At 43.7% G+C, this 12,529-nt stretch overlaps 1 protein-coding gene across 2 annotated transcripts in view; it reads right to left on the bottom strand.

Annotated features, from left to right (window-relative positions):
• The window catches only part of NADK2 (NAD kinase 2, mitochondrial), a 45,295-nt gene extending 36,113 nt beyond the window's left edge, over window positions 1-9,182 (bottom strand). The window contains exon 1 of one of the 2 annotated variants that reach the window (XM_006074875.4): window positions 8,714-9,182. In XM_006074875.4, the coding sequence (XP_006074937.1) occupies window positions 8,714-9,013 (300 nt within the window). In that variant the 5' untranslated portion in view covers window positions 9,014-9,182. The remainder of the gene's footprint in view (window positions 1-8,713) is intronic. The other variant, XM_006074876.4, reaches the window with a different exon arrangement.
• Window positions 9,183-12,529: the final 3,347 nt, after the last annotated feature.

The raw sequence follows: 12,529 nt of genomic DNA, 5'->3' as shown, positions 1-12,529 counted from the left end.
CAAAACACAGCACAACATGAAAGGCGGGCAGAGGGAGGATTTTGAAAGGACAGAAATTAACCACGCCCTAAGGCCAGATGCGATAGTCATGCTGTTTTCTAAATGGCCCAAACACTTCTATTAAAGTATCATAGACATCTTTACTTGACCAAAACCAAATTAAAATTTTAACTTGTTTTACTCGTCAGATGAGTGTTTACTATTTTGTACTACAGTAAGGGAAGGAAACATCTTTTCAAATTTAACATGTAAGAAATGCACAAATTTGTGAGACAATGACAGCTGGTATGTAAACTCACTAGGCATAATTTAAGCACTCTTAGAAGAATACACTTAACTAAACCGTACACCAAGCACCACTCAAAACTGCCTTAAAAGGATTGAAAGTGAAAGTCATTGAAAGTGAAGTCGCTCAGTCATGTCCGACTCTTTGCGACCCCAGGGACTGTGGCCCACCAGGCTCCTCCATCCGTGGGATTCTCCAGGCAGGAGTACTGGAGTGGGTTACCATCCGAGCCACCAGGGAAGCTCTTAAAAGGATTAGTGGCACCTAACTAACAGCTAGAGAAAGTAAACTATTTATCCGAGCCAGATCAAGCCAGCCACAGGAAACTCTAACCATTTCTTCAGCTGTATTTAGTATTTATCTTCAATTATTTCTATTCCATTTACTCTCTATCTCAGGCTCTCACCTTTACTTTCCTCACTGTTCTATCCCTGCTTCTGCATTCTCCTTAATTCTGTTACCTACTCCCTTATACAATGGGATGGCACCAGCTTCCATCTTTGGCATGCTTATCTGTTTCCATTTCACTTTCATTATCTCCCCACTCCAGGGACTTGATCTACCCAGTATACACCAGCACCTAAGAAGTTAACTGCTAGCTCAAGCCTGTTTCTTGAGTTACAGGCTCCAATTTTTAAACGTCTACCTTTATAACCACCCAGTAGGTCAAGTACTTCTCCCCAAAACCATCTAAATCTGATTATATATTCCTCCTAATTTGCTTTTCTGAATCCCATATAGTAGTTAATAATACTTCCATTTACCTAGTCAACAGAGTAAATCCCGGGTGTCAGCTTTAATTCTCCCTCCACAATGAATCTCCACAGCCAGCCAGTGGTAAAGTCCAGTAATTATACCTGTGAACTATTTCTCCAATCTGTCCTTTACATTCATGCTGCCAGTGCTTGAGTTCTGGACAATATCAACTCTTATCTGGTCTCTTGTAATAGCTTGCCTCTTGAGTTTCTAAAGCAGTTTCTTCCTTAAAAATACTTCCCATTCCCCTCATCATCTAACCACTCCCACCAGAAGCCTGCTTTCATACTAGTCCCAGAATAGTGACATCTCAGAAAAACTGAGCCATCCCTCCACTCCTGCGGGGAAGAGAGCAAGGCTGAGCGAGGGTTGTGTTCTGCTGTTAAGAGAGTTAAAACCACTACGAGCTAAAACCATGGCATCTAACAACTTTATAAGGCCCTCTTGGGCTTTCCCTGTGGCTCAACTGGTGAAGAATCCGCCTGCAATATGGGAGACCTGGGTTCCATCCCTGGGTTGGGAAGATCCCCTGGAGAAGGGAACAGCTACCCACTCCAGTATTCTGGCCTGTAGAATTCCATGGATATGGTCACAAAGAGTCAGACACAGACTGAGCGACTTTCACTTTCACTTAAAGTGTTTAGCTTCAATAATATTCCCTCTTGAGCAATGATTTTCAAATTGCCCTTAGAATGGCTGCCACATTAATCTGGTGGTCACAATCAGAATAAATGGTCAAGAAAAAATAAACTATACTGCATGTAACATGAGTAAACTGCTTCATGTTATCTTCTGTACCAAATATGAGTACATCATGATACGAGATTTTTCTGATTGTGAATTAGTCACCAAGTTTGAGGTTTTATTACTGGCAAAAAGATGACCTTTCCCACTGCCTTGCTAGAACTGTTCCCTTCCCTTCACATATAAACTCTTCCTTATTCTTTAATACTTAAGTAGCTTAAAATTAAAAGATACAATTTTCACCCTCATCACACTGGCAAAAATGTTAAAGTCTACCAAGTGCTGATGAGAACACTGGAATCAGGGAGTCATTCAATGCTTATGGAAAAATTACTTGTATTTTTATTTGAAGCATTTTTTTAAATAGTGGAAAAACTGAAAATAACCTAATTATTCAAATGATGGAATACTATATAGTAGTTAAAATGAATTAACATATATCAACATAGAATTTATAACCAATAGTGAATAAGAAAAGCAAATTTATAAAAAAAGACATTCTAAAGAATATATTACTGATGTAAATTTTTAAAGACAAAAAAAGGCTAAAACACAGTCAACTTACACTTTATTAGTTGAGAAGTTATATTCAAAGTTTACATCATATAAATAAAAATATAGAAAAAGTGATCATAGTAAAAAAAAATTAAGTTATTTACAATATCATGACTGGCTACAGGCTTCTCCAAGTAAGCCTAATATATAAGGCCAGTTGAAAACCAGGGCTCTAAAGCATATTGATCAATAATTCTGTTAATGGAATTTTAGCTACTGTGATATTCAATCCTTTTACACCTTTATGAGTCTCTTATTTAACTGTAAATACTTATATACTTATATACCGTATGCCTCTATTTTCCAAGCTGTGTTCCACAGAAATAAAAACATTTTCTGCCTCCATCCAAAATTTCATGGTCAAATAGAAGCATCGTCTGTTTAGGCTTACGGTCCTCAAACATATTTAACCATGGAGCCTCTTTCAGGGAACTCACATCAGTAATCTCTACCTTACTGAAGTGAAGTGAAATCGCTCAGTCATGTCTGACTCTTTGCGACCCCATAGACTGCAGCCTGCCAGGCTCCTCTTGTCCATGGGATGTTCCAGGCAATAGTACTGGAGTGGATTGCCATTTCCTTCTCCAGGGGATCTTCCCAACCCAGGGCTCAAACCCAGGTCTCCCGCATTGTAGTCAGATGCTTTACCGTCTGAGCCACCAGGGAAATCCAATCTCTACCTTAGGAAAGATGTTAGTTGCTGAAAACCTAAGAGTGACACTGGAAATGAGACTCTGGACTGGCAGCCTCAGGGTAAAAAGAACTAAAAAAGAAAAAAAAAATTTTTTTAATTCAGAAACATTTCCTTTATTTAGTGGAGATGGAAAGGCAGAGAGGATGAGGAGTAAACTACAGCTCTTAACCTCAACTCCAGAGGAAAAAATAACCACAGATTATATGCTAACGTGGAAAACTCACAAAGATATGTATTATGAAAATACAATGAAGAATACCTAACACAACCTTGATGGCTAGAGATGGGCCCAGCAAGGTTATCAAGGATGGCTTCCTGTGAGAGGAATGTGTAAGCTTCACCCTTCGGCAAGAACAGGAACTAGCTAAAGCAGTGGTCCCCCCAACCTTTTTGGCATCAGGGTTATTTCACGGAAGACAATTTTTCCACAGATGAGGGCAAGGCGTGATGGTTTCAGAATGATTCAAGCACGTTACATTTACTGAGTTACATTTACTGAGTAATGAGAGCCATAGGGAGGGCTGTAAATAACAGATCAAGCTTCTCTCCCTCACCTGCTGCTCACCTCCCACTGTGGGGCCGGGTTCCTAACAGACCACAAGCCAGCAGAGATCCGTGGCCTGGGAGTTGGGTGGGGTGGTGGGGTTAGGGACCCCTGGGCTAAAGGATGAAGGAGGATTCGAAGCAAAAGGGGCTACAAAGGTAAAGACACTGGTGGACGCAAATCAAACGACCCTGAAATACCATTTTTCACCTACAGGTTAACAAAGACCCCAAAATGTGCTAAGCTGTTTATGAAAAAATAAGTACCTTCGTATATTGCTGGTGAAGGTACACACTGGTACAGCTTCTAAGGGAAGCAATTTGGCAATACTTATTAAAATTTCAAATTTTTCTCACTTAGCAATTTCACTTTTAAGTATTTAGAGTTTGATTCATTAACACAAATTATTGTGTTATTCATACCACAAATTATTACTATTCATTACATAGTATATTTTTAAAAACTAAGGCATTTGCACACAAAATACTATGTACATACTGAAAGGAATAAGGGGCAGAATAACTTAAATAATATGTTAGCACTGAGTAAAAGGGGATGGGATAAAAGAAAAAGAACATTTCACTCTGTGGGTTTGTATGTATAGATTATTTCTGGAAGGAAACACAAGAAATTAACATTGGTTACTTTCAGGGACAAAAACTGAGTGTCCATTGACAAGAATAAGAGTTTTCACTGCATACTCTTCTGTATCTTTTACATTTTGAATTATTTTAATGTGCTACTGATACATAAAGAAATTAATTAGATAAGCACAACGTCTAATGGAAATTAAAGCAGTTTGAAAGCAATGGAAAATGAAGTTCTAGACAAGAACTGATTAGAAATGAAGCTTAAGAGGTGGACCCGAGTCAGTTCCTAAAAGACCTTGTTTTTAGCACACAAAGGATAATAAAGGTTCACCTCAAAGTGTGATCTGGGGACCAACTGCAAACCTGGAGAGTTCGTTAAAAATGTGAATCCCTTAAGTATCAGCAGTCTTAAGGGTATGGTTCAGAGCCCAGAGTCTGGGAGTTCTCCACAAACTGCATCTTTACATCTGAGGGGAAGAAAGATAAGGTTCAGGTACCTGCATTCTAACAAATTCCCTGGGTGACTCTATAGGTTACAGGGAGCTTCTGAGGCGTTCTAAGCAGAGGAGTAAAGTGGCCAGATGTTCACTTTGGATAGACTACTCAGGTTCCTGTGTCTAGAAGATGTGAAAGGAGTGAGGTTCCGTTGGAAGGCTCTGGCAGGACTCCAGATCATGTTCGTTCACTTGATAAACACTCATGGTGCATACACTACACTCGCTGCACATGTGGCAGAAATGTTATCTGCCCAAGAACTACAAGTTACACTACTGTTTTCAGAGTCAGGAGAACAAAATCCAAGGTGCTGCATCTCCCAAATCTGCTAAGAAGATAGTAACTAGGAAGAACTTAAGCCAGTGACAGAGGGACTACTAAATGAAATAATGCTATCCCACTAGGACACTAATTTTACAAGAAATTAAAAATGGAAACCATTAAAAGGAGTTGCTTCTGGGGTTGTATGACTTGGAGTGGAGCCAGATACGGGTGGTAATGGTTCATTTGTTATTTGGCATACATTAAAATATTCTGAAATAAAACATTCTCTTTGGCCAATAGGTGTGTTTATGATGGCAAAATCCTTTCCAATCAGTTTTGATTCATCCAAAGGTTTAGTTTGTGAGTGGCATCAACCCTAATAATATAAGCTCCACATCCACTGACAGCTACATCACTTATGAGGCAAGTGTAATAAAATAGTTTAGTCCTTGCAAAGTTTTGAGCCAGGAAAGGTAAACTCACTGACTAAAAATTTATTCACAAGAAAAGTCACTGATCAGCTAGGCGGAAAGGAAATGCAAGAATTGAAAATAAACCAAAGTAAAACCAATATGAATGAGCAATTAAAAGTCAAACTTTGACCCAGTCTGTTTATGCTTTATCAACTAAGAAATATTTCCTTTAATTGTTTATGTTTCTACAAGGTTACAGAACCATGAAGCTTCAGAGTATGAAATTATTCTTGCACTCTATCCCTCGCCTTCCATTTTCATTTTAACAAGTACCCTAATAGAGATCTATTTTGCCACAGAACAATCACCACCACCCCCACAAAAGAGAACCAACTGCCCTAAAACTTCAGGTTCCCAAGACACCATAGACACAGCCAGCCACGGTGCCAGGACACTCAAGGAAGCACTTGGTGACTGTCTTTTATACCCAATTCACATGATTCATATCCCTCAGTATCTTTTACCCCAACAAAATAGTAAACAATATTAACCATATCATTCCTATCACAGAATCCCATTTTAGAACAATTTCACACAGTCCAGTATTGTTTGGCCTGTCCCTGAACTCTGGTACGGGCTCCACCTAATACTATTCCATTCCAAATTTGTCGTCGTTTAGTCGCTAAGTCCTGTCCCAATTCTTTGTGACCCCAGGGACTGTAGCCTGCCAGGCTCCTCTGTCCATGAGATTTCCCAGGCAAGGATACTTGAGTGAGTTGCCATTTCCTTCTCCAGGGCATCTTTTCAACCCAGGGTTCAAATCCATGTCTCTTGCTTGGCAGGAGGATTCTTTACCACTCAGTCACCTGGGAAGCCCTTCATTCTGAATACTGGCCTTAATATAAATACCTCAAATCAGTTACAGACAAATCCAATAACACTTAGTTGAAATGACAGCAACAGCAGCTATTTCAAAACTCTGTTCCACAGTCCCGAAGTGTTACTTCAAAAGTTTTCTTATTCCAAACAGCATACTCAAGCAATAGGCAAATATTTACCCATTACAGATTTCTCTTCAGATACTCAGAGTGGGTATACCAGGTAGTTCGATTTTTGAAAGACTTGATTTATCTTACATTTAAAAAGTTTTGATAAGTGGTAATCTAGTTCAGAGATCCAAGAATTAATCTAATTCAGATGCCACTCATATCGTGAGGCCTTATACAAGCTATTCAGAGTTCTGAAGTATCGGAAAGGGCCTTGGAGGCTCTCTAGTCCAATCCTAGTACTTCACACAGTGAACTAGGGGGACGCACCCTGAAAACTGGCAGCACCACACCAAAAGTACCACTGTCACCAAGGAGCCCCAGAGAAGTTAAAAAGCAGCAGAGGAATTTGACCACACAGGACTTGGGCCTGGCTCCAAGCTCCTGATCCCCAATCCCACACTCTGATCATGCCAACCAAGTATATTGTTTTTAACTGTTGTGGGAGGCTTCCATAAAATTGTTATGAAGAACATATTAATGCATATACAGCACTTGACAGCTTCTAAAAAGTATAACAGATCTGCAGAATTAGAAGCAGGACCCAAAGGGCACCACCTCTTTCCCAAATCAGAAACAATTGCTTCTCACCTTTTTATTTCCTGCCTCACTCTCAGCTTCACTCCTTTAACACAAACTCAACTACTCCAACCTCCTGCTCAAACTGTTTGATTTACTCTTTAAATGATGCAAATGTTTTCCATACACTGCTACCTTCACTTTAGGAAAAGGAGAGAAATGAGCACCTAGCATTGCCATCAGATGAATACAGAGGCCCTCCTCAATTAACTCATTAAACAATGAAGCTAAATGTTGAAAATAGTACTTATGGCTGGGGCTACAGTCCATGGGGTGGCAAGGAGTCCGACAGGCCTGAGCAACTAACACTTTCACTTTCTGGAGTGGGTTGCCATTTCCTTCTCCAGGGGATCTTCTCCACCCAGGGAATGAACTTGGGTCTCTGGCATTGCAGGATTCTATACCAGCTGAGCCACCAGGGAAGCCCTTCATTTTGATAAATTTACAAAATATTACAAAAAAATTGCTGATAATTGCCAACTACAAGTTCAGGACCAGAGTGTCTACTCTGGTACAGAATGCTACAGGATTATGGTTATAGGAAATTAATTCCCAAGTCTTTTGGGGTGGTGTCAACAATTAAGAGATTTCCAATGGAGATTTTTCCAGATATATGGTTCATCGTAGAAACATCATTCTCCTTTTCCTAAAGTGGGTGTGGGCACGGGATTAGATGCTTCAAAAATAAGAGTGAAAGTAGGTAATATTCACCACCTCAGTGAAGTCGCTCAGTCGTGTCCGACTCTTTGCGATCCCGTGGACTGTAGCCCACCAGGCTCCTCCTTCCATGGGATTATCCAGGCAAGAATATTGGAGTGGGCTGCCATTTCCTTCTCCAGGGGATCTTTCCGACCCAGGGATCGAACCCAGGTCTCCCGCATTGCAGGCAGACGCTTTAACCTCTGAGTCACCAGAGAAGCCATAATAGGTGTATTTATATACTTTTCAAAGATATTAATAAACATCTATACCAAACATAGTCTGTTGTGGAGGCATTACTACACTATAGACATAGGCTCTGTATTTACCTGCCTTCGTTTGGACCTATTTAATAACATACATTCAAAGTCAAATTTCTCCCTTGCTCTTCCTAGCACCGGAGACACGTGAGCTTTTAAAGCAAACTCCTAGAACCTTGTCTGAGGACCACGTTCCAGCACGGAAAAGGCTCAAGCCGACTGGCTCTCCGGAGTGCCCCAGGCCTGGCAGTCGTGCCCAGTAAAAGGGGGTGTGTCCACGGTACCAGAGCCCTCTTTTCCGCTGCCCGCAGCGGTACACAGGGGCCCCCTTTACCCCCGGGGCGGCCTGGGGAGAGATTCCCAGAGCATCCATGCTTCAGACCTACCTCGCTCCGGGTTGTTTAAAGGGGGTGTCGGTGGTGAGGGCGCAAATGAATCCCCAAACCTCTCCCACAGTGGGAGTCCTTCTCCCACCCAAGGTTTCTCCAGACGCCCCGGCTTGGGGGCGGGGGTCTTCGCACTAACAGTGAACCTGCCCCTCTCTCTCTCTAAACACACACACACACACACACACACACACACACACACACACACGCTCGAAGGAGAGGGGAGCCTACAAGCGAAGCCGGAGGGAGTGGAGGGTAGCGTGCAGGGCAGGCCTGGCATCTAGGACGCCCCGGGAAGAAGGGTTGTCCCAAGAGGTCTCGCCCGAGGGGGCGCGGCCGGCCCCCCAAAGTCGCGGCCCTGGGCCCGGCCGAGACACAAGAGCGGGGGCCGCCGGGACCCACCAGCTGCTTCAGGTCCTCCTCCGAGAGCTCCGCGTAACGGTATCGCTGCTGCTCGAACTCGTACCGGGTGGTTTTGGCCACCACCACCACCCGGGACGGGCGGAAGCCGCCGTCGGGGCGGCTACCACAGCCCGCCAGCTCGCGCGGCTGCCCCTGCCCCAGGTGCCGCCGGCTGCCGCCTTCACCACCGAGCCACGGCCGCGCGGCGGGGCCTCCCGCGCCCGGCCCCCTGAGCGCCGCTGCCCGGCCCCCAGCCACGCGACGACAGCTGCCCAGCAAGAAGCCTCGGTAACAAGTCATCGTCGGCCCTGCAGCGGCTGCAGGCCTCGGCTCCCCGCCGGCAACACTGCGGGCCGTCCGCGCCGCCCCTGCCTCCGGGTTCCCGCCAGACTGGCAGAGGTTAAGTGCACAGTAGTGCGTGGCCCGCGCCGCGAGGGGGACGTGCCCAGACGTCGACGGGGGCGGGGAAAGCCCGGCGATTGGGAGTCCGGAGAGCCCAAGAAAAAGGTGGGCGGGGAAAAGCGGGAGGCCTCCCAGTGGTGAGGCTGTGTTTGTTTGGGTAGCCTTTTCCATCCACGCCTGCGCACTGGCCACTTCCCCGCCCGGGGACAGACCTCCAGCTCCACCCTTTTCCCCCGCGTCTGCACCCGCCCCCCCAGGCCAACTCTGTGAGCCAATCAGAATCCGCAGCGGTTTTGGAGGCCGAGGAGCTTCGGGGATTGGCTGCGGCCGGGGGAAGGATTGGAATTCTATTTGGTGTAGGAGCTGCGCCCAGGTGGAACTGGTCTGAGGTGGCCCTGGGCCTGCGAGTGCGGTTTTAAGCGCCTGGCGGGAAAGCATGTGTGGCCGCAGCTCCTTGCTCTGGATTCTGTTTCGTTATTGCAGATAGACCCTTTGTTCCTTCCTGCAGTATTGCGTGGCTAATGTGTCCGGCTCCGGGCTAGGGTCTGAGAGGACCGACTCAGGAATCGCTCCCCTGTTTGCGGGGCCTACTGCAGAATGAAAACGCAGAGTCCCTTGTTCAGAAATTGTTAAGAATTGCAAGGGAGAAAGAGAGCAGTAAGCCGAGTACCAGGCTCGGCTAAGCATGGGCTGTGCAGGTGGCAGCTACTGCTAACTTACAAAAAAAAAAAAAAAAAACTATAACCTCTTCCTACCCTCCCCCTGCCACCCTGGGGGCGGGAGCGGGGTTAGCCTTTGAGACAGAGGTTGATTGATAGACGAGTCTGGCCAAATGGAACATTTCTAGATGGGGAGATACGGTTGTAAAAGTAGATAGGAAAAGAGTGAAGGGTTAAGAATGTTAATAATTTGGATCTTACTCTGTAGGCAGTGAAGGGAAAGTCGCTCAGTCATGTCCGACTCTTTGAGACCCCATGGAATAGCCCGTGGAATTCTCCAGCTCAGAATACTGGAGTGGGTATTTCCCTTCTCCAGGTGATCTTCCCAACCCAGAGATGGAACCCAGGTTTCCCGCATTGCGGCGGATTCTTTACCAGCTGAGGCACCAGGAAAGCCTAGTAGGCGGTAGTTGACCTTTTGGAGGCTTTTAACTGAAAAGAAGTGAGTCCTGAGAGCGATGTTTGATGATTACTCATCTGGCTTTGGAATGTGGAACAAACCAGGAGGCAAGAGAAGGAAGGGCGACTTGGGCACTGTTGGCATAGTTACACTTAGATCCGAGCTATAGAGTAAAAGTAATGAAAATGGAAGAAAATGCCCCTATTACAAGAGGGGAATCAAGTGGCAGTGCAGACCCTAGTTTTCGTCCCTCCTGCTCTTTAGATCTATTTGTTTTGGCACCCTCTTTGCTGCTTTGTAGTCCTAGCACTATCGGTAACTAGCTCCTGGACTTTGAGCAGGTTGCTTCATCTTTCTGGGCCTCAGATTCCTCATCTTAAAACGAGGGAGTTGAGCTAGAGTGATTCCAAGGTTCTGCCAAGCACAAATTGATTCCAAACCTGTGACTTTTAGTTTTCAGCTAACCACTACCGCCAGCATTCATTCATGGGTTCACCGAATACTCACTGAGTCCCTACTATGTGCCATGTAGTATATTAGACTGAGAAATACACAATGGAGTCTGATAGATGTTTGCTTTCAGTAGGTCACTTACCCCTTCTGACAGAAGCTTTGCCTCACAGCAGCTACTAATAGTGATTTGCAGGGCACGCTTAAGCATATGTCTTAACTTCTGTAGGATGTGTTACTCATTTGTAACTGAACATTCTCAAGGTCCTTTCTAGTCCTACTATTTCAATATTTTATAATTCCTTAGCCATCAGGAAGAAAGAAAAGGGAGAGGTCACAGATGACACTGCAGTTTGAAGCTTGGGTGACTAACAGAATGTCAGTTGATCCATTTGATAGAAAAAAATGAATCTAGAAAACCTCTTTTGGATCAAAATCTATGAGTTTCGTTATGCATATGCAAAATTTCAGACCCAGTCTCTTCCGATTTCACCATTAAGTACTCAAATTTTTACATCTCCCCCATTTCCAGCTACAAACTTATCTACACTGACATCTTCTCATTTGATATATCTGCCTCTTTGTCCATTGTTATTTTTGGATCCCATCTTCTTCCACCTGCTCAAAAATAATACGCCATCAAGTTATCACCTTTATTATACCTTTATCTTTCTCTATTGGACTTTCCTATTCACTATTTAAACATACTCATGTCTCAGACATCTTTAAATTAAAAAAACAAACAAATAGCCATCTAAGCCCTAGCTCTTTATATATTGCTTGTGGCTCAGGTGGTAAAAAATCTGTCTGCAGTGTGGAAAACCTGGGTTCAATCCCCAGGTTGGGAACATCCCTTGGAGAAGGGAATGGCAACCCACTCCAGTACTCTTACCTGGACAATCTCCATGGACAGAGGATCCTGGTGTGCTACAGTCCATGGAGTCACAAAGAGTCAAACACGATAGAGTGACTTTCACACACGTGTCTTCTCTTTATAGCTACGATTCTTGAACGAGTCATTGGTTCATTATTGGTCGGCATCCCTGCCTCCTACTCATCCATCATTCTGTTGTAATCTGGTTTCTCCCAACCACTTTACTAATTACTGCTATTTCCAAGGTGACCAAATATCTGTTTGTAAACTTGTAAGACATTTATCAGCCCTTAAATGACTTGGTCCTTTTCCATTTGAAATGGTTATCATTTTCTCTAGAAATTTTTACTCTGGTTCACAATGCACCAATCCCTAATGGTGTTCTGCCCATCCCTCTGTCCTCTTTCTGAGTTCTTCCCAAGCTCATCTTTAGGATCTATCCTTCCCTTTACTTTCCTTCCATTTTGTCTCTGTCTCTCTCTCCTTCTCCACTCTTCTGCTTGAGCTTATTTACTCTTGTGTAATGAAAAGAGCCTGGGTTTGGGATTTTAAAAGACCTTGGTTCAAATCACAGCTTTACTATTTATTACTTTTGTCAACCTTGAACTATTCCCTTAACATTTGTGAGCCTACTTCTTCATTTACAAAATATAACAGCTTCCTTGTAAAGTTATAAATAATATGTACAAATGCCTAGCCACATGCCCATTATGAGGTATACACTTGATAAATATTAGCTCTCTTCACCTTCCATGACTTCAGCTGCTATTAGTATCTTTAGCCCAGCCTCTGTCCAGAGCTTTAGATCCTTGTTTCTAGCTTCCTGTTGGATAACACTTCTTAAGTCTTATATATACAACATGTATTAATAGAGATCAAATTATATTTGATTACCTGCTATAGGTGAGGCACCCTGCTAAGTGCTAATGATAAATAAAAGATAGTCTCTCCCCTTGAAGAACACACAGTCT

Source organism: Bubalus bubalis, chromosome 19 (assembly GCF_019923935.1).
Source record: "Bubalus bubalis isolate 160015118507 breed Murrah chromosome 19, NDDB_SH_1, whole genome shotgun sequence".
NCBI classification, from domain to species: Eukaryota; Metazoa; Chordata; class Mammalia; order Artiodactyla; family Bovidae; genus Bubalus; species Bubalus bubalis.
The sequence above is the reverse complement of the archived record's forward strand: the minus strand, read 5'-3'. Positions and strand labels throughout refer to the sequence as shown.